Source organism: Diabrotica virgifera, chromosome 6 (assembly GCF_917563875.1).
Source record: "Diabrotica virgifera virgifera chromosome 6, PGI_DIABVI_V3a".
In the NCBI taxonomy this organism is placed as follows: domain Eukaryota; kingdom Metazoa; phylum Arthropoda; class Insecta; order Coleoptera; family Chrysomelidae; genus Diabrotica; species Diabrotica virgifera.
In genome coordinates this window covers 234,133,535-234,154,291 of record NC_065448.1, presented here as the reverse complement: position 1 = coordinate 234,154,291, position 20,757 = coordinate 234,133,535, and the positions used below count along the sequence as shown (strand labels likewise).

Below are 20,757 nucleotides of genomic sequence, written 5' to 3'. Positions count from 1 at the left end.
TGGAAGGACTGGGGGTGGGGAAGAATATTAAGGAACAGCAAACCATGAAAAGGTAAACTCTAAGGAAGAACAAGAAAGCAATTTAAGTTTTTATACGAAAGCATGTTACACAAAAATAAACCTTATAAAAAATAGTTCGTGTGACATTTACTGAATGATCTAAAAAGAAAAAATAGTGCAAATATTTTCCTTCGTCGTTAATAACGCATTTCATTTTTATTTATGTGAAAATTACCGCACGTACACAAACATAGTATTTACTTTACGTCTAAAAATGATATAAAATACCGTTTGGATGAAAATACGTGGAATAAATTTAGCAGAAACTTACGAAACCTCGCAGTTGACAACATTTCTTGTTTGAAAATCATAAAAGGGGTAATTTACATTAGTCCAGTCTATGAATAAAGTAATGTTTGATATGCAAAGAAATACGGTATGCGCCAAAACAAAGGACACTGAAATCAGGAAGCCCCTGAAATATAATAGCGTCATATGAAACAAGTGACAATAGTTGTCATGGTATTTTTAAACATTGTTTGTTCTAACAAACTATCAAAAAGATTCGAAATGGTGCTTACAACGCAAGAAAAAATATTTATTATTGAGTATTATTTCCGCTCATACGGGAATGGACGATCAAATGGACCAAGTTTAACGCTAAATTTTGTGTATAAATAAAACAAGTGAAAAAAAAAAAGAGAGGTAACGATACTCTGTTACGGTAATGACGCCGTGTTAGTAGCAGAGTGCGGGGACGACCTACAAAGATTACTGCACGAATTCAACATTAACGCAAAAAAAATGAATATGAAAATATTGGCCCAAAAAACAAAAAGCATAGTAGTTAATGGCCAAATAATCAATAAAATGCATATTGGAGTTAGACAATTAAATTATAAAACAAGTACAGTGGAACCCCGATAACTCGGATTAAGCGGGAGCGTGGCCGGTCCGGGTTATCGAAAATCCGGGTTAGCCGGAGAATATGGTAAAAAGTAATAAAATACGGTATACTTACAAATAAACTCCGTTATAATTGAAATAACATGAAATGCACAGTACACATCTAAATTACGTATAGTTGTATAGAGTGTTCAATTTTCACATGTAAAAAATATTATTATATTTTTTACTATCTTAATCTATAATACAACCCTTAATTTTAAATAAATCTCAAGCCAATGCTGTACTGCCAGTACACTTAATTCCATCCCTTCCAATGACAATATTGACATTTTGCAAAATTGTGAGAAAAAATCTCTCTTCTATAGCGCTCACCTGAGGGTCAACAACGAGCTCTTCCACTACGATCCGTTTAAGGATCAACTCGAGTACCACTCATCACTTGAGGGTACATAAATATTTTTCGCTATTGCACGCTTGACGATGAAGAGCCTTTCTTTTGGGCTAAAACCCTAAAACGAACATAATTAGTAATCTCTCTCTCTATCATGTGTTAGCTTCCGTTTGACTACACATGTCCGCTAAATAGTTAAAGACAATAATCAGATACTCAATAACCGTTAACCGATACGAACAATCAAAGGTAGTGCACATGCAGGTAATTCGCGAGTGTTACGGCATACACGAGTTCGCGGTAATTCAAAGGCGATACACGTGGAACGTGGAACAGTCAATTTGCGTGTGACCGGCATTAGTGCTCGAGACAAAAAGCGCGACAAGGCTTCACAGTTTGATAAGTAGTATTAAAGACTGGATTATATGCAAAATGCATATGCATATATATGCTGCATATTTCTCATGTTTTTCATAAATGCATATGCCTTGCATATTTGGAGATTTAAGAGCATATAAATGCATATTTTGATGGGAATTTACTCTACCCCATTTAAAAATAAGGTATATATTAGTAACATCAACATCCATTAAAATAAAATGTGAAAGTAAATATTTTGCTGTTAAGCTCCTTTGTTGTTGTACCCATAAACATAATGGGCGTTATTTATAGCTGCAGGTATCATTATCCGGATATTTAAGATTTATAGACTTCTCAGAATTTACAAATTACCTAAGTAAATACCGATTATATTTTGAATAACATTACAAATATTACCTGTACTTTCTGCTGGTGTCGGCCAACTATGAATTATTCTGGGAAAACCAACCAAAACGAAATTTTAAGGCAGCGTTGCCAATTTAGCTTATTTTATGCTAGATTGGCATATTTTTGTGTTGTTTAGCTTATTTATTTCTTGTTTAGCATATAGCATATTTTCTAGCATATTAAATAATATAAAAATTATTTAGTAAAAATCGAAAATCTTCTAATTCAGAACAAATTTTTATGTTGGCCTTACAATTACTAAAACAACTTAGGAACTCTCTCACAGGAACTTGAAACTGATATCAGTGAGTCAAATCTGATTCCTAACAAAAAATGTTTAACCATTCACACATACACACCTACATCAGCAAATCCCTTCGCCTTCAATAATGTTTATATTAGTACTTATGTCTGTGGACCATGAGATTACTATTAACTACAGGATCATGTTTCAGCATTTTTTAAAACAAATAATTTATCTGTACTGGGTTATGCTTGCTATAGGGATTTTTTATTAGTTGATAATGGAATACCTACTGTTGAACTGATCATTCCATCATTCTTGTGAGGTTTGGCAAATACTATATTGGTCGAGTTGGCAACACTGTTTTAAGGGTAGGATAGATTATTTTATTTTATGAATGGTTAGTCTTAAATCAATCGCCGATTATTCAACTTTTGTGATTGCAAGTTATTGACTATACTGTGTAAAAAAATCATTTTATTATTATTGTGAAAATGCCTAAAGTAGCAAGGGAAAAATCAAGTCTTCTCAGAAGTTGGATTGGAAGTAACAATCATCTAAAAGTTATCGACAGTGAAAGTATGTTTTGCACCATTTGTGATAAAAAGGTAAGTTCTCCACTTCAATAGATTTTTAAACTTATCAAACTTCTTTGCACATCTATGTGTCTGTCTATTCTAAAATGACAAACCGTCCCATTTCTTCAAAAACTGTTTTTTAAAGTTCGCAACGGTTTGGCTTATACAGAGCGAGGTGTTGAGAGTGGCCCACCCTGTATACTACGGTACACTGACTGTACTTTATTGTTTGACGATTTCAATTTCACTTTGAGAAATAAAAAAAAATTGGGGGAGGTTTAAAAAGTTTGATCATTTTAATGTAGGTATCTATTTACGAAAACATCTAAAACATCATTATCATTATATTCCAGATTCCATGTCAAAAGAAATTCCAAGTAGTTCAACACATAAAAACTTCACTTCACCAAACTAAGCTATCAAAAAATGATAATAAACCTCGCCAGCAGATTCTACAGAACAGTTTGCAGATTCAGAATACGTCAGTTGGGCAAGAAACCTTTGCAAAGGATTTATGCCATTTTTTTTTGAACTGCAATATCCCTCTGCACAAGTTAGAACATAAATCGTGTCAAAACTTTTTAAAAACTTATTGCAAGATTAAAGATAAACCAGCTCAAATACCAAGTTCTTCAACTCTTCGGAAAAAATATGTCAGTGCATGTTACAAAGATGTGATGACGAGTATTAAAAATCAGTTAAAAGCCGATTATCTTTGGATTTCCGTCGACGAAACAACGGATACAAAGGGTCGACAAATTGCGAATCTAATTGTTGGAGTTCTTAACGACTCTGGCGATTTTAAAAACTCATACTTAATTAGTGTAAAATGTTTGGAAAAAACAAACTATGCTACAATAGCTAGATTTGTTAACGAATCCCTAACAAATTTTTTTTTACCTGATCAAGTACCATTTGAAAAAATATTATTAATGCTTAGTGATGCCGCCTCATATATGATGAAAGCTGCATCCAATCTTAAAATCTTTTTCCCTAATTTAATTCACTGTACATGTTTGGCGCACGGCCTAAACAGAGTTGCAGAGAAAGTTAGAATTGAATTTCCCAATGTAAACACCTTAATAAATAATGTAAAAAAAGTATTTCTGAAAGCACCACTACGTGTACAGGTATATAGGGAGATGCTTCCCGATATTCCTTTACCACCAGAACCAGTATTAACCAGATGGGGAACTTGGCTTAAAAGTGCTATATTTTTATCTGAACACTACGACGACATCAAAAGCGTTATTTCAAGTTTTGATCCGACTTGTACCGCTATTGATAACTGTCAAAATATTTTTAAAGAAAAGTCTATTAAAAATCAATTGTTGTATATAAAATCGAATTTCGATATCATTGAAAGTTCAATTACAAAATTAGAGGCTCAAAATTTATGTCTTCACAATAGTATGTCTATTGTTGATTCGGTTAAACAGAAAATAACAAATCTGAATGGGGAAATTGGAGTAAAAATTAAAGATAAACTTGATGACGTTTTAAACAAAAATGAGGGTTTCACTTTATTGCGTTCAATAAATAATATAATCAATTTTGGAAACTTCGATGAAAATATTAATATGGATCCGTCTCTAATAGCAAAGTTTAAATATGCCCCAATTACATCTTGTGACGTTGAGAGATCTTTTTCTGCCTATAAACAAATATTAACAGATAGAAGACATAATATTAGTTTAGAAAATATGAATCAATATATGATTATTTATTGTAACAATAAAAATATGTAAATTTGTTTTATTGTACTCTTTTTATAATATTAGTTTAGAAAATATGAATCAATATTGTAACAATAAAAATATGTACATTTATTTTATTGTACTCTTATTTATCTTGTGGTCAAAATAAAATATTTTGCCGTTTTATTTGTCACAAAACCTGAAGTTAAAAAAATATATTAAGAAATAATAATACAATTTGGTTTAAATTCAAACCTATTTATTTATTTTTATTATTTTTTATTTATTTATGTATTTAACGTAAACCATAAAATTATTCATATAAAAATAAGTGCATATATAAATGCATATTTGCATGTTAATTGTGCATATTCAGCTTGTTTTAAAATGCATATTGCATGCATATTTTAGACATTTTTTAGTGCATATTTTCCAGTCTCTAGTAGTAATACAGTCCAACCCTGAAATTATATTTGTAATTTCACACATGTACAAGCTTTATCGTATATAGAGTATAGAGTATTGTTCATTTCTTGGTAAAAAACTCATGCATTGACAAAAAACACGCAAACACAGACCTATCTGAAGAACGATTACAGAACGGAAGCGAAAAATAAGACTGTACTACACACAATACGGTCACAATCGGAACAATGTTATGATATTTAAGAGACTAAGACGATTGTTTTAAAAAGAATTTTTTAAATAGTCTTTTAGTCGTTTTTGAACAATGCTATGACAGTTTGAAATAAATAAAGGAATACAGGTGCCTGTTGTTTCCGATAATCCGAGTCAATAAACGTCGCTCTGCCGCCGTGTGCCATGAGTCATTTTTACTATCGTATAATTCAATTTACACAAATAGAAATCTCTCAAATAATATTATATTACATACATTTTTATTGTTGATATATTTGTCTGAAGAAAATCGGTCCAGGTTAGCCGGATTTCCGGGTTATCGGGGCCCGACTTATCGGGGTTCCACTGTAATGACTTTCAAATACCTGGGAATTAATCTATCAGCCGACAACGATTTCGAGGAAGAGGTAACAGACGAAATGATTAAAGCCAGCAGAACATTCGGTTAGAACATAAACTGTTCAAAAACAAAATAAATGGTAGTTAGCCGTTTGGCCCATCAAGATTCACGATTATATGTTGATGGTCATCTAATTCAAAGAGTACCCAGTTTTAAATATCTTGGTTGGCATATTACTGAACAACTAGATCCAGATAAGGAGATACATTGTAGAATAGCCCGCACGACATAGTTAAAAATGAGGTCATTCTTCTGTATAGTGTAGGAAACAAAGGTTGAACCTTGCAAAATGGACACAAGTCCGGTTTTATTTTTTTTTTCGGGTATATCAAGGGGTCCTTATTATAAAATTAACTTTTTCTGAAAAAATTTCGCCCCGGAACCCCCCTTTTCACCCCTTTAAAGGGGGTAATTTGTGGTTTTTGCAGAACGTAGCCCTTCCTGTACCTTTTAAAAAAATTTCTTTTATAGAAATATGAAGAGGACTATATTCTCAACGATTTATTTCCCGACAGCATTTGTCTATCATCCACCGTTTAGCAAGGGTGGCGCCCCAAAGTTGACAAGTTTTTAAAAAAGATGTTTTAAAAAATATATATTTTTCCCTAACTGTAAGGGAAATTAAGAAGAAATCCTGCGGAAATGATTCACAAATAGTTTATTGATTTTTTGGTATAGGTTTCACTTAAGGGTAATTGCCCTTTTTTTAATTACAGGGTGGTACATTTTAAAAAACCCCTTTTATACCATCTGAACCGTTTATGCTAGAGTAAAAAGACTTTCAGCGATTACCCATGTTCTGGTGCTATTTACAAATTTGTATAATGCACCCCCATTTTGTCGCCGGAACCACCAAAAAAAAAGAAGAATTAATAAATAAAGTGATTTTCTTGGAATCCTTCACACACAATGCCCTTTATTAATATGCTTCATATATCATTTTGTGCACGTTATTATTATGGTATGTTTAACAGTAAATGGTTGAGTTCAATTAGTTACAACTATAAACATCCTGGATTAACCGATAATAGTATAAAAGGCCCGGTTTCAGGTAAAATTTATTTCAGGCTTTATTATGGGAGTACCGTCTAGTCAATGTTAATTGCAAAACACCAACTCTGTCTACCTCGGTGGCTTATCGCTCCGGGTGGGCTTTAACAATGGGTCAGGTCAGATAAATTTAATAATATTTACGACCGCACTAATTGAATCAAGTATATTCAAATGGGAAATAAGCCACAATTTTACCTAAAAATGATTTTATTAACGTTTCGACGCATAATTGAACTCAACCATTTACTGTTGAACAAACCATGCCCATACATGGACACCAAAAGCGATTTCCTAGACCAAACCTTTGGCAAAAAAAAATAAAATGGGGGCTTGAAATTTTTTTTGTTTTTTGCTTTTTGATCCATATGGGCATATGCTTCATCAATAGTGCTTTTCAAAAATATATATGGTTATTGCACCATCCCTGCGGAAACCACCCCTATCCTTGAAAATATACTGCAGAAATTACCCCTATCCCTTGGCGAGCATGTTTTTACGATTTTCTCATTACCATTAATTATCAATCCATAAATAGACCTGCTAGCCAACTTATTCCTGTCTCTCCCAATGCTCTCCATACTTGCCCAGGAATATCATGGCCTTTTTAAAATCTATAAAACAGATAAAAAGTCTTCTTTTTGGGAAAAATATATTTATTAAAAACTATATTTTCATTCAGTTTTCTGGCCTAAAATAATATATCGTCGTTTCCTTGAGATATTAAAGAAGAATCTAAGCTTATCGTCAACAAAAATGGAGTCGGAGATTTATGAAAATAACAACAGATTAACTAACTAGCGAGAATTAACCTTATTAATAAAAATAAAAAAAATAAATTTAGTGTATATAAAGAAACATTTGAAAAGATGTGTAAAGTATAACTAAATGTTTTAAAATGAAGGTTTTAGCTGTATTGTTTTTTATTTTCTTTTGCGAGGTAAATATATAGTTTTTTCTCTGATTTTTCATAATTCTCTCTGAATTTATTTTCATAATGGTCCAGCTTTTTCTATTACATTTTTTCTAGAAGTTTTTATATATCTTGGACGTTTTCTTTGTCTTTTTCTTAGTTTTGCTTTTATCACATTTGTCATATCACACATTTATTAGCCTGTTATTAAGCCATAGAAGTAACGAGTTTTTAAAGACACTCTTTAAAATTTCTTTTGATAAATTTGGTGATAACAATATATAATAAACAAAATATACAAACGATGAAACGTCACTTTTTAAAAATTAAAGGGAAATACCTGTATGTATACCATAGTTAAAAACTTAATGAAGCAGTAAGAGACTTCCAGTGAAAACGGTGTATAGATTTTATGAAATTATTTTTATTATCCAAATTGGATTAGTAAAAGCATCACAGAACACGTCTTAGATCGTATCAGACCATCATAAGTGTAAACGTCTAGGTCATCGTAGTTAAAACTAGCCACAGAAATTGGTCAAATAACCGTTAAATTACATAACTGAATCATATCCCCTATAGTAATTTTCAACATCTGCATTCGTTATTTCAGGTTTTGTCTGTAAGTATCTCCAACAGACAGAAGACTCCATTACCTATAGCTTCCCCTCCAAATTATGACCCAGATCTGTCCAATATAATCAAAAGTATTCAAAATATGGAAGGAGTTGCTGAAAATTTTACGAAAAATATTTTAAGGAACCACTACCGTAACTTAAATCAAAATTTAACTGATCTAGACAGGCGTTTAGCTGGTAAGTATCCATATACAATTTCTCGAAAGTTCGACCAATATATCATGTATAAATAATAAGTTTATTGAAGTTATACTTCTTTACCGGCGATAGAGGGTGAATTTTTATATGTTAAAACCTATCAGCCCGGCGCATGCGCATTATAACTTTGTTCTGATTGGATGTTCAAATGACATGTCAAAAATTATCCGATAGGCAGCTGTAGGACAGCTGTGGTTTGGAGGTAAAGGTAAAGGTAAACAAATGTATAATATATTACTTTTATTGTTGTGAGGACAGAAGCAAAAAAGTTTATAATATTGTAGTGACTTTTAAATAGTTTTTAAAAGCAACAGGTACGTAATAATTGTTAATGTATCATGGGTATAAACCTACCTATTTGATCTGCCAAAATACATAGTATGTAATACTTTTATTTATATAATTTGATTACCATCAAAATTTCTATCAATATTCACCTAATATATTGTTTTCTTACTCTATGTTTTGTTGTATTTTTTCAATTCTAAATTATTTCAATTCAAAATTAAAATAATTTGATCAATTTTCAAAATATTAAAATATCACAAGTTTAATGCGTTTAGTTAGTCGATCTTCGTAAATAATGACACATAGTGTCCGTGGCTAAGCGTTGAAGGTGAATGAATTCCAATACCAACCCCGCTTATCAGCGCTGGTTCGAGTCCCAATAGAAACTTCCTTTTTTGTTTTTTTTAATACATTTTATGATTGTAAGTATATTTATTATATAATTTTATTTTCACAAAATACGTATTTAGTTAAAAAAAATTTCGACAATTAATGTTCAGATATCATTTGTGGCTTGTTTAATGTGTTTGTGTGTGTTTTATTCTTTTATTATTTTAATTTTTGGCACTGTTCTAATAAAAATGTTTGAGAAGAAGTAAGTATAAATTAGTTTAATATTTAAACAAAATATAAATAAAAAGTATATTAATTTCGTTTAAATCATATAATAGAAGTATAACTTCTTACGTGCGTACAAAGTACACACACATTCTTTTTAAATAATGAGACATTCTTAGGTTAGTTTAGGTTCAATTTGAGTGGGTGTCTTCCGTTCCACTCAACCTTCTTCTTCTTCTTCTTCTTCTTCTTCTTCTTCCTCTTTATAAGCAATTCTGCTTGTTCATTGGCGGATTGATACCTCTATGGAAGGTTGTCACTCCATCTTCGATACTTCTTCTACCGATTGGTGATTTATCTCGTGCTATTTTGACCACACGTGTCTCCCCCATTCTGGTTATGTGGTTGTTCCATTCTTTTTTTCTATTTAGTGTCCATTCGTTTATACAATGTACGTTACATTGTCTTCTAATATCTTTGCTCCTTTTTCGATCTCTCAGTGTATTTCCTGTAGTTCCTCTCAGTACTCTCATCTCTGCCGTTTCCAGTAGTCTTTGTGTTGTGGCTGTATCGGGTCTTGTTTCTGATGTATATATCATTACTGGTCTTACACTGGCTTGGTCTTACTCAACCTAAGAGGTCTATTGTGGCCCATCTCCTTCTTTAAGTGCCGTCTCCTAATCGGATGTTGGATATCATCATCACTACCTTCACTTTATTTATCTAACCAGTCCCTTAGATTCTTCAACCATGACACTCTCCTTCTTCCTATACTTCTTTCGCATCTTTTCCTATATTATCAGTCTTAGCATTTCATTTTAGACCAGGAAGGATCTGTTTTTAGGTGGATGTGAGAGGTGGCATTCAGATTTTTGCGGATAAAGTTAGGTGACACCTTCAGTAATAATAATTGACTTATTATGCTCCTTCTCAAATATGTCCGGAACATTAAAAAAAATATTAAAAAATTTCAAAATTTTTTTTTTTCTATTTCTTTGCTTATAACTTTAAAACGATTCATTTTGGAATAAAGTCGTATTGGAATAAAACAAAGAAAATTAAATTTTCTATCAGATACGATTGGTTAAAAATGTCATAATTTAACACCCTTGCTGCAAAATAGCAATAAATATAAAATAAGGGGGCAAGAAAAACTTGTCTTTATTCAATGTTTTTCCATCACTTAGGTTACACTTGGAACCTTCCTAATTCGCATAGAACATTTTTGTAATGTGCTAAAACTGTCCACCAATTTTTATTAAAATTGACTTACTAGATTTTGCATAATAATTTTGCAATCTAAACTATTTTTGAAAAATTAAAAATTTTTAAAATCTTGCAAAACAAAAACTAGAACATACAAAGATTTGACATTTTTTTTACATATAAAGAAGCACTCCACCTATCTAATGCACTAAACAGAATTAAAATCTTAATATTTAAGCAGCCTCAGCAATGTTTTAAAATTATAAACAATTTTTTGGCTTATAAATAAATTAGTGCTGTGTCCAGGAGGGGGTGCTACCTACGGGCTCCTTTATTTAAATAGACTTACTCAAGTTTTTTTATGTATTTTGACCCGTAGATCACGAATTTTTTGGGTAACAGTTGTTCTGGATGTCGATAAGGTTGTTATAAACAAAGAACTTAAGGAATTATATAACATCGATTTTTCGCAAAATAAAACATTTTTTTGTATTTCCTGGGTAATTCTAAGCAAAAAATGTGGTTACAAGTTTTTTCGTAGGATGAATAGTTTTCGAGATAAACGCGGTGGAACATTCAAAAACTCGAAAAATTGCAATTTTTTAACGAGAATAGGTAACTTTTGATTAAAAAATAAAATAGAAATTTTGCTGACAGCATTTGAAAGTCAAATTATACCGCTTTTAATTATTTGCATTGCTAAAAATTAATTTTTTTATTATTAAACAAAGCTATTTGTTTATAATCCAAAGAATTGTTTATAATTTTAAAACATTGCTGGGGCCCTTTTAATAATCCGATTTTAATTTTGTAAAGCGTATTGGATAGGTAGAGCACCTCTTTATGGGTAAACAAATTAGCCAACTTCTAAATCGTCTGCTTTTTGTTCAGAAAGATTTTAAAAAATTTGACCTTTTTTAGAAACATTTATATTGTAAATTTATTATGCAAAATCTATTAGGTCGATTTTAATGAAATTTGGTAGACCATTTAAGTAAGTTATAAGAATTTTCTAAGCAAATTACTAAGGTACTAAGTGCCACCAAAGTAGTTAAAAAATATTGAATAACAACAGACTTATCTTGCCCCCTTATTTTGTATTTATTGCTATATTGCAGAAAAGGTAATACCTTAAGACATTTTTTTACCAGTCGTATACCATACAAAATTCAATTATCTTTATTTTATTTTTCTACGACTTTGTTCCAAAACGAATCGTTTTGAAGTTATAAGCAAAGAAAGCAGAAAAAAATCGATGTTTTTCGAAATTTTTAAATATTTTAATTTTTTTATTAATGTTCCGGGCATATTTGAGAAGGAGCATAGGTCAATTATTATTACTGAAGGTGTCACCTAACTTTATCTGCAAAAATCCGAATGCCACCTCTCACATCAAAAAATAGACATTTTTTCGCAGATCCTTACTGGTCTACACTATCAATATTATAGTATAAGAGCTGTGAGACATTTTTGAGTAGGTATTTTAGGCAACCTGAAAATTTTTCAGGTGACTTTTCTATGATAGCCTAATACAAAAATGCCGGTCTGGCTGGAGGGTAGCGGTTATTTTCCCCAAAAATCCCCCCCAAAGTTAAAAAAAGGGCAAAAATTTATATTACAAAAAATACCATTGACGTGACTTTAAAGTAAATTTAAATATTCAAATATAAAGAAAATAAACAGACCAGGCGATTTGAGGGCGATTTTAACTCTGCAAGATACTTGCATGGGCGTCCCAGGATTATTTTCAGGGGATGCATCTGAACTTCACAAGATTTCATCTGAATCTGTACATACTATTAACGAGTATAAAATATACAACTATACATGCAGAGCTATGTACGCTCCTTCCGGGCAGGGAGGTGCAATTGTTATTTTGACAGGGTATTTTTTAATATTAAAAATAAATATTCTAAAAAAGACAGGTTTTTTTTGGTGAAATTTTCCAACTGCCATGTGATCAAACAAATTACGGGTGCATATAAATGAAAAGCGCTATAGGTAAGCACCAGTGTGAGAAAGAGCGTATACCGATAGCTGTTTGCGTCCTCTGTTCTAACTGAGCGAGTCCGTTCGCTCGAGAAAAATCACGTGACCTAGCGATAACCATGTTGTTGTAACTTTTTCTTAATTAAAGGAAAATAATACGTACTATACAATACAGTGATGAGCAAGCTAATAACCGGCAAAATAGCTCAAAAGGTTGAAAACATAACACATTGCGAAACAAAAAGAGTTTCATCTCTTTTTGTTTCGAGATGTATTATGTTTTCCATCTTTTGAGCTGTTTTGCCGGTTATTAGCGCGCTCATCACTGTAGATTTTGCAAATATGATAGAAAAAAAAACAAATGTATTATTATAAATATATAGGTAGAAAATTATTAAACTATAGACTAAATTAATTCTGTGTCTTGTACTTCTTCTTCAAACTCCTCATCTGAGCTTAAATATTCATTCTCTTTTTCTTTGTTAGACTCCCCTCAAGACTCAGATTCGTCTTCTACCTAATCTGTAAATAGTTATAATATGTATTTAGAGTTAATTAAAAGATTATTAGTGATTAATTAATTGAGTTGCTACGTATTCTTTCTTTTAAAACCAATACTTAATACTTTTCCTTATATAACCAATCACATCAGGTTTTTTATTTCTTAGTATATGACCAAAGTAGCTCATTTTTTTCCTTCATAGTGTTGAGTATTTCTTGTCTAATTTTCATCTTTCTTAATGTTTCCGCGTTTGTTACGTGTTGTGTACATTATTTTTTTACATTATTCGATAACACCACATCTCAACAATGGCAAGTCTTTCTTCAGATGCGCCCGTGGTTGTGCAGGCTTCGACTCCGTACAAAATGACAGAGAATACGTAGCAAATCAATTAATTAATCAGTAATTAATTTTTAATAAATTCTAAATGCATATTACAACTATCTACAGTTCATGTAGAAGAAGAATCTGAGTCTCGAGGGGAGTCTGACGAAGAAGAAAAGAATGAATATTTAAGCTCAGATGAGGAGTTTGAAGAAGAAGTACAAGATTCGGACACAGAATTTATTTAGTTTATAGTTTTATAATTTTCTACCTATATATTTATAATAATAAATTTGTCATTTCCTATCATATTTGCAAAATCTATTGTATAGTACGTATTATTTTCCTTTAATTAAGGAAAAGTTACTTAAAAAACTATAATATATAACAATTACTCTAACGTTTCGAGGCACAACAACATGGGTATCACCAGGTCACGTGATTTTTCTCGAGCGAACGGACTCACTTCGCTAGAACAGAGGACGCAAACAGCTATCGGTATACGCTCTTTCTCACACTGCTGCTTACCTATAGCGCTTTTCATTTATATGAACCCCTAATTTGTTTGATCACATGGCAGTTGGAAAATTTCACCAAAAAGCTGCCTTTTTTAGAATATTTATTTTTAATATTAAAAAATACCCTGTCAAAATAACAATTGTACCTCCCTGTCCAGAAGGAATATACATAGCTATGCATGTATAGTTGTATATTTTATACTTGTTAATAGTATGTACAGATTCAGATAAAATCTTTTGAAGTTAATATGCATCCCCTGAAAATAATCCTGGGACGCCCATGCAAGTATCTTGCAGAGCTAAAATCGCCCTCAAATCGCCTGGCTTGTTTATTTTCCTAATATTTGAATATTTAAATTTACTTTAAAGTCACGTCAATGATATTTTTTGTAATAACAATTTTTACCCTTTTTTTAACTTTGGGGGGGATTTTTGGGGAAAATAACCGCTACCCTCCAGCCAGACCGGCATTTTTGTATTAGGCTATTATGGAAGAGTCACCTGAAAAATTTTCAGCTTGCCTAAAATACCTACTCAAAAATGTCTCACAGCTCTTGGACCATTATTTAATCATCAACTCAAAATATTTCCGATGCCATGTCAAATATTTAAAAATGTCACTGTCTTGTCATTATATTCAATTTGACTCAGTGCGTTGTAGGACAAAGGTAGCGAATATTCTATTTGGAAAATATCACAACGGACATGGTGTCCATTTTTTTCAAATCCTGGAGAAACTAATAAATATTTTAAAAAAATTTAAACGTAGAATGAAAGACTAAATTATTATCCAGTGCCGAAAGTCCCTTACATTTTCTCTTAGTTTTTCAACCCGGTAACTTATTAAAATAAACATTACATAAGTTTTCAGGGTCTTTCGGCCCTCGCCTCGGAAAGAACGTAATCTTTCATTCTGTGTTCAAATTTTTCCAAAATACTTATTAGTTTTCTCAGGATTTGAAAAAAATTAATCTTATTTAAATAGCATTAGAGCCGAAACTACGTACCCATCCCCTTAAAAACAATTTACATAAGCACCTCGTAACATTTTAATATTTACTTCAGCCACTACAAATGAAGACATCATCGGCAGATGTGTTTCTCGTTTCCAATTCTCCCAGTCCATTAAAACCATTGTTAACGAACAAATTAAAAATTGCGCTACCATTGTTTTGGCTGAATACCAAAACGTAATCACCAACAGTTTAAATATGGCGCAGGTGTTTATGAAATTTTCAACTATTGTCTGGACAGACATCCAACGATGTGGCTTGAACGATACGTGTAGATGGAATATTGTTTTAGACGCCATCAACGAGGCTGGCCAGGTAAGAATAATAATTATCATTTAATGATAGGAGAAAGGAAACTATTTCTGAATTGTGTAAATTTATTACTTCTTAGCTAAGCGCTTTCGGCTTACAAAGCCATCTTCAGAGCTATGCTAAAATAGGGAATTCTAACATAATGTCAAAATTAAATCAATATGATGGCTGGGAGGCAAACATAAATGTTATTCTGTTAGAACTTAATGTGTTTTAGATCATTTTAGTTGCTTTTCTTTGTAATTATGTTTTGTACAAAGACTAATTAAAATTTAACATTTTCACTGAAAGAATTAATTTAAAAAGAAAATATATCTAATCTCTGTTGTGTTTTGAGTATGGAATGCGTGTAAGTAATCATGATACAGTTCAGTTTTATCGATTGCCATTATTGCTACATTTTAAGCATAAATCAAATAAATAAGATCTGAAAGACAAAAACAATGGTTAAATGCTGCAAAATGTCTAATAATAATACTAAATAACTAACTATGTTTATTTTAGTTACGCATTGGAAAAATGTCTTCACCGAAGGTTAACGCAGACTCTTTGAGGAAAAGTGTTTACTGGAATAGCCTTCGTGCAAAACAAAAATATATCTATAACTGGGATATTCCTAAATTATTCTACAAAAAAAAAATAAATACAGCGCTAAGAGCAACAGAAATTGATTTTTGGAGAAGAGAGGAAAATCTATAAGAGAAAAGATTTCCAACGAACATATTAGAGAAATAACGGGAATCAAACGAACAATCACACATGACTTGTCGTTATAATCCGACATGACATGTAGTAGAAGTGATTAAAAAAAGTAAACACTGAATTATTTATAGAAAACATAATGGTTTTTTATAATTATAATTACTAAAAATCTCTAGATACCTGAAATATCCATAACATTAATCTCAAACATCGCCTTTTTGGTCTTTTTTTCTTTTTTCTGTAAAGTGTTTGGTACTAACATTTCTCTATTTATCGTTAAACATTTTTTACATTGTATTAGTAATTATTATTTAGATAATTTTTAATTTGATTGAAATATTATAGGAATACCACCATGGCTGTTGTTTTGAAGACAAAAGTTTTTAGAAACTATTTAATCAACTTTAAGTGCCTTTACAGATTACGTAGCTAGTTAATATCAGCAACTTTTAATAATACCATGATAAAAATTTAAATTTTCCATCGAAAAACACAGATGAGTGTTTATTTGCTAGTAGGTATAATGAATAATATGCTTATCAAAATTCAGGTGATAACATTTTTCAAATACATTGTTTCTGGGTCACGAATAGATTATTTTTTATAACAACTAAAAACAATAATTTTTGAAGTATTTTTGGTTTTGCTCTGATTAGTAAAATTAGGTGGTAAACGGATGCAAGTACTTGAAATATTAATTTTGATTTTTAATAGTTGATTTAATATTAGTCTATCCGGACTATATTATTTGTCTGTCCCGTTGGGACCTTAAGGACCTTGTGTTTGAGCTCAAAGTTGTACAAGGCAAAAAAAAAATAGAATGAGCTCTGTGTGATATAGAAATAGAAGATAATAGAGAAATTCAAAGCTATGTAAACCAAGGAATAATAAAAATAAAAAGAACACTCACCAATTGATATAGGAATATAAAAAAACATGTTTCGACGAAATGTACCAAGAGATAAATATTTCATTTTTCTAAGAACGCTTTGTTTATTCGCACCAAAATGTGGTCATTACTGATTATGACTTCGACTTTTATTTAAAAATACTTTCTCTCTCTCACTTTCTCTACGGCATTCTCTCCTTAAAGAGAGTATTGTGTGCTCTTGTGTTTTTTAGCCTACATCCTCTTCTGTTTTATTCTTTCAAAATTTCCTCTACAAGTCTTTTTCACTCCTCTCTATTTCTCGCTTTCTGTTTGACCTCTCTCCATCTCAAGACAGTTCTCTCATAAACTCTTCTTACAGTTTTTCTCCATCGGGTCTTTTTTTTCCTCCATCTGCTTGGTATTCGAAAATTTTATATAATTTTTTGGTATTAAATATTTATAGGTATTAAATATTTGTAAATCAATATTTTTTCTATTTGTTTGTAGATCCCACCTAAAGTATACTCTTTGACAGCAAAAATTCAAAGTTTAGTATTAAAAACCATCACTTCCATTGACTCTTGCGCAGTTGAAGGCCTCAAAGTGATTACCAAATCTGGTCTGGACTTAGCAGAAGGTGTATTCTCTTGTATAGCAAGCGAAGCAAGGCAGAACAATGATTGTGTATCAAATGCGAATAATACATTAATTCCAAATTAAACACTATTAAATAATTATGAAATGAAATTATACGATAAATTGCTATGAACTTTGTATTTAGTATACTATAATTTTAATTTTTTTTTATTAGATTTTAGTTTGTTGTGAAAAAACATATTTAATAAATTTTTGTAATAAAATATTCTGTTTTTATTTAATTGTTTAAATTTAAGGAGTCGTTCATCCCTTCATAGGCCAGTTCAGGATCTATAAATGTAATATACGTCTCAAAGATAAATTATTTTTGTCTTTTATATTCTATGCTGTTTAGTTTATACACCCCTACCCTAGTTCTTTTTATCTTACCCCTGCATTCTTTTGCAATTTCGTCCATTAGAGTGATGAATAACAAAGGACTCAGAACACCACCTTGTCTTACACCTGTCCTTGTGTAGAATTCTAGAGATGAGCGATTTTTCGTTCTTACATTATTACGTGTACATTTATATATATATATATATATATACTCTTTATTGCTTGGATTAACTTCGGTTTCACATTTCTACGGTTTAATATTTCCCAGATCTTGTTACGTGGCGCCCGATCAACAAGTTCAAGGTGTATAAACTTCAACAAGTTCACGTGTCAGAGTTGATATATGCCGATGACCTGGTAATTGTGGCAAAATCAGAAAAAGACTTGCAAGTGAATGTAAATGTTTGGAATGAAGCCTTTAAGAAATTTGGGATGAAAATAAATATTGAAAAAAGAAAGCTTTAGTAATATCGAAAACTCAAGAAAATATAAATGTAAAGCTGAATAATGAGACCATTACACAAGTAGAGGACTTCAAGTATTTAGGATCAATAATGAATGGACAAGGAAATATAGAACCAGAAATAAACAGCAGGGTAATGAGTGCAACAAAATCGTACTATGCGCTAAATAAAAGTTTTATTAGGAAGAAAGAAGTAAGCCTGAAAACAAAAATGAAAGTGTTCCAAACTGTATACGAGCCGGTGCTACTCTACGGTAGTGAAACGTGGACAATGAATAACAACATCCGTAGTAAAATTCAAGCATGCGAAATGCGATATTTACGTGCGGTATCCGGAGTGACCAGACGTGATCGTATAAGAAATGAAGACATACGTGAAAGGTGCGGTATTGGAAGGACCTTAGACAGACTTGAAACGAAACAGTTATCGTGGTTCGGACATATGACGAGAATGGGTGAAGGTAGAACTGTAAAGAGGGTACGGAAAGCGCCATCCGACAACAAACGAAGAAGAGGCAGGCCAGCAAGAACTTGGAACGCAGATATTGGAAATGCTTGCGTAAAAAGGAATATTGGGTGGAGAGAAGCAGAACGACTAGCTACTGACCGAAAGGCATGGAGACGTCTGATTTCTCCACTTACCTCGACACCGTAAGGTACAAGAGGACGGCTTAAGTAAGTAAGTAAGTAAAGTATATTCTATGTTGTTATTCTCTGATATTCAATAAATTTCCTATACAAAAAAGTTTGCGTCATCTGAAATACAACCATAAACTCTACCTTTTCAATGTTCTAAATAACCAACAATTTTTTTGGCCAAATCGTTGAAGTTCTAAATAATATTTCATCATGAATGTATGCAATGAACGAATAAACAACTTAAAAGATATGATATTACCTAGAAATAACCTTTGTCCTTAACTCTCTATTCATCAAACCATGAACCTCTTGAAGAACATATTTTTAAAAAATAATATTATGTCGATATCTAATTACCAAACAATGAGGTAGGCTTGCAACCTGACACCTTATCTTGGTGCTGCAGGAGGTCTATATCAGTAAAAAAATTATGAAGAATATCTTATCGAGTGACTTATTTAAAACTTTTGTAGATACTGTTTCTATGCAACGAAATATTTCAGTGTTTAAGTTAAACAGAATTTAGAAATGGTAATTATTCGAAAAGGAAGAAATAATCTATAATATCAACTAGAATGAGATGCCAGACTTCGAAACTTGGATCTTGGTGACAGAGAATAATATATTAATTAAAACTGTTAAATAACATATTCTGCATAAACTACTACACATACTCTAAATCCACTACAACAATCTACCCACACTCTAGAGGACTTATTTCTTATTCACTGTCCACCACAGAATATCTCGGAATATCTCCTCTTTTTTAAAATATCCCTTTTAATGAAAATTTCATTTGCTATTGATCCTGCCTTGCCAATTAAATCCAATCTGATTTTCATATATTTAGGTTTCTTCAGGTATCAATTATTACTGTCTCCTATATTTTTTTCAGCGTTGCCATGACTGATTGACTAGGACTAGGGCATATCGCTGTGGATATTTAATGGGGTATTTGCCCTAATTATGCTTCCCCATTCTTATGCCCGGTCTGGACGGTAGGGACATTAGTATAATCGCAAATTTGTATTGGGGCTAGGCTGCATATGTTAGGGTTGGGAATCAGTGCTCTGAAGAAATAAAAATCAAGTAGAGTTCGACAAGGCTGTATATTTTCACCTATGTTGTTTAATCTTTACTCTGAAACAATCTTAAACGAAGTGTTGGAAAACGCAAAAGAGGGCATACTCATTAATGGTATGCTTATGAACAATATCAGATACGCAGTTGATATCTTCTTAGTGACAGGATCAATTGAACATCTTCAAGCGTTATTGAACCGAATGGTGGCGTTCTGCGCGATATATGGACTCAAACTCAACGCAAGAAAACAAAATTTATGGCTATTAGTAAACAGGCAGCCGTAAATAATAATAACTTTAACGTAACAATCCGTAATGACTCAATTGAACGAGTAAGTAATCTTGTATATCTGGGTACTCATATTAATGAAAGCTGGAACCCTAGTACAGAAATAAAAAGTAGAATTGCCAAAGCAAGAACAAGTTTTATGAAATTTAAGAAAATCCTGTGCAGTCTTGATCTAAATTTGGAACTTCGCATAAGAACGGTTCGGTGTTATATATTCCCAGTACTACTTTACGGGGTTGAAGCATTGGCCCTGACAGAATCGCTTTTAAAAAACCTAGAAACATTTGAGATGTGGGTCTACCGCCGTATTCTGAAGATCAGTTGGGTAGAAAGAGTCACAAACGAAAGGGTTTTGCAACGTTTGAATAAAAGTTGCGAAGTAGTGAACACAGTTAAAAGGCGCAAATTGGAATACTTTGGTCATATAATGCGTCACCCAGAAAAATATAACATATTATGTGGAATTGTATGTAAGAAACATTCCAACATTGAAAAAAAATTGTTTGTTAAACCTGTGGCGACGTAAATTAGTATATTTTAAAATTTCTGAACGATGATTCCTGTTGTTGTTTAGTTTTAATTAAAAATATGTTTTAGTAAT

General features: G+C 31.7%; 2 protein-coding genes across 5 annotated transcripts in view; one reads left to right on the top strand and one right to left on the bottom strand.

The window, feature by feature from the left end:
• The window catches only part of LOC126887302 (chondroitin sulfate N-acetylgalactosaminyltransferase 2), a 1,014,890-nt gene that overhangs the window by 172,344 nt on the left and 821,789 nt on the right, over positions 1 to 20,757 (bottom strand). The window contains exon 1 of one of the 4 annotated variants that reach the window (XM_050654728.1): positions 16,018 to 16,308. The exons of the other annotated variants lie outside the window; for them this stretch is intronic. Within the exon in view, the coding sequence (XP_050510685.1) occupies positions 16,018 to 16,099 (82 nt within the window). The 5' untranslated portion in view covers positions 16,100 to 16,308. Of the gene's footprint in view, positions 1 to 16,017; positions 16,309 to 20,757 lie in introns of those variants that run through there. 4 annotated transcript variants of the gene reach the window in all.
• LOC126887304 (uncharacterized) lies at positions 7,457 to 17,568 on the top strand. Its single transcript, XM_050654731.1, has 4 exons — positions 7,457 to 7,616; positions 8,203 to 8,404; positions 14,876 to 15,138; positions 17,216 to 17,568. The coding sequence occupies exons 1-4, from the start codon at positions 7,575 to 7,577 to the stop codon at positions 17,426 to 17,428; spliced, it is 720 nt and encodes a 239-aa protein (XP_050510688.1). The 5' UTR covers positions 7,457 to 7,574; the 3' UTR covers positions 17,429 to 17,568.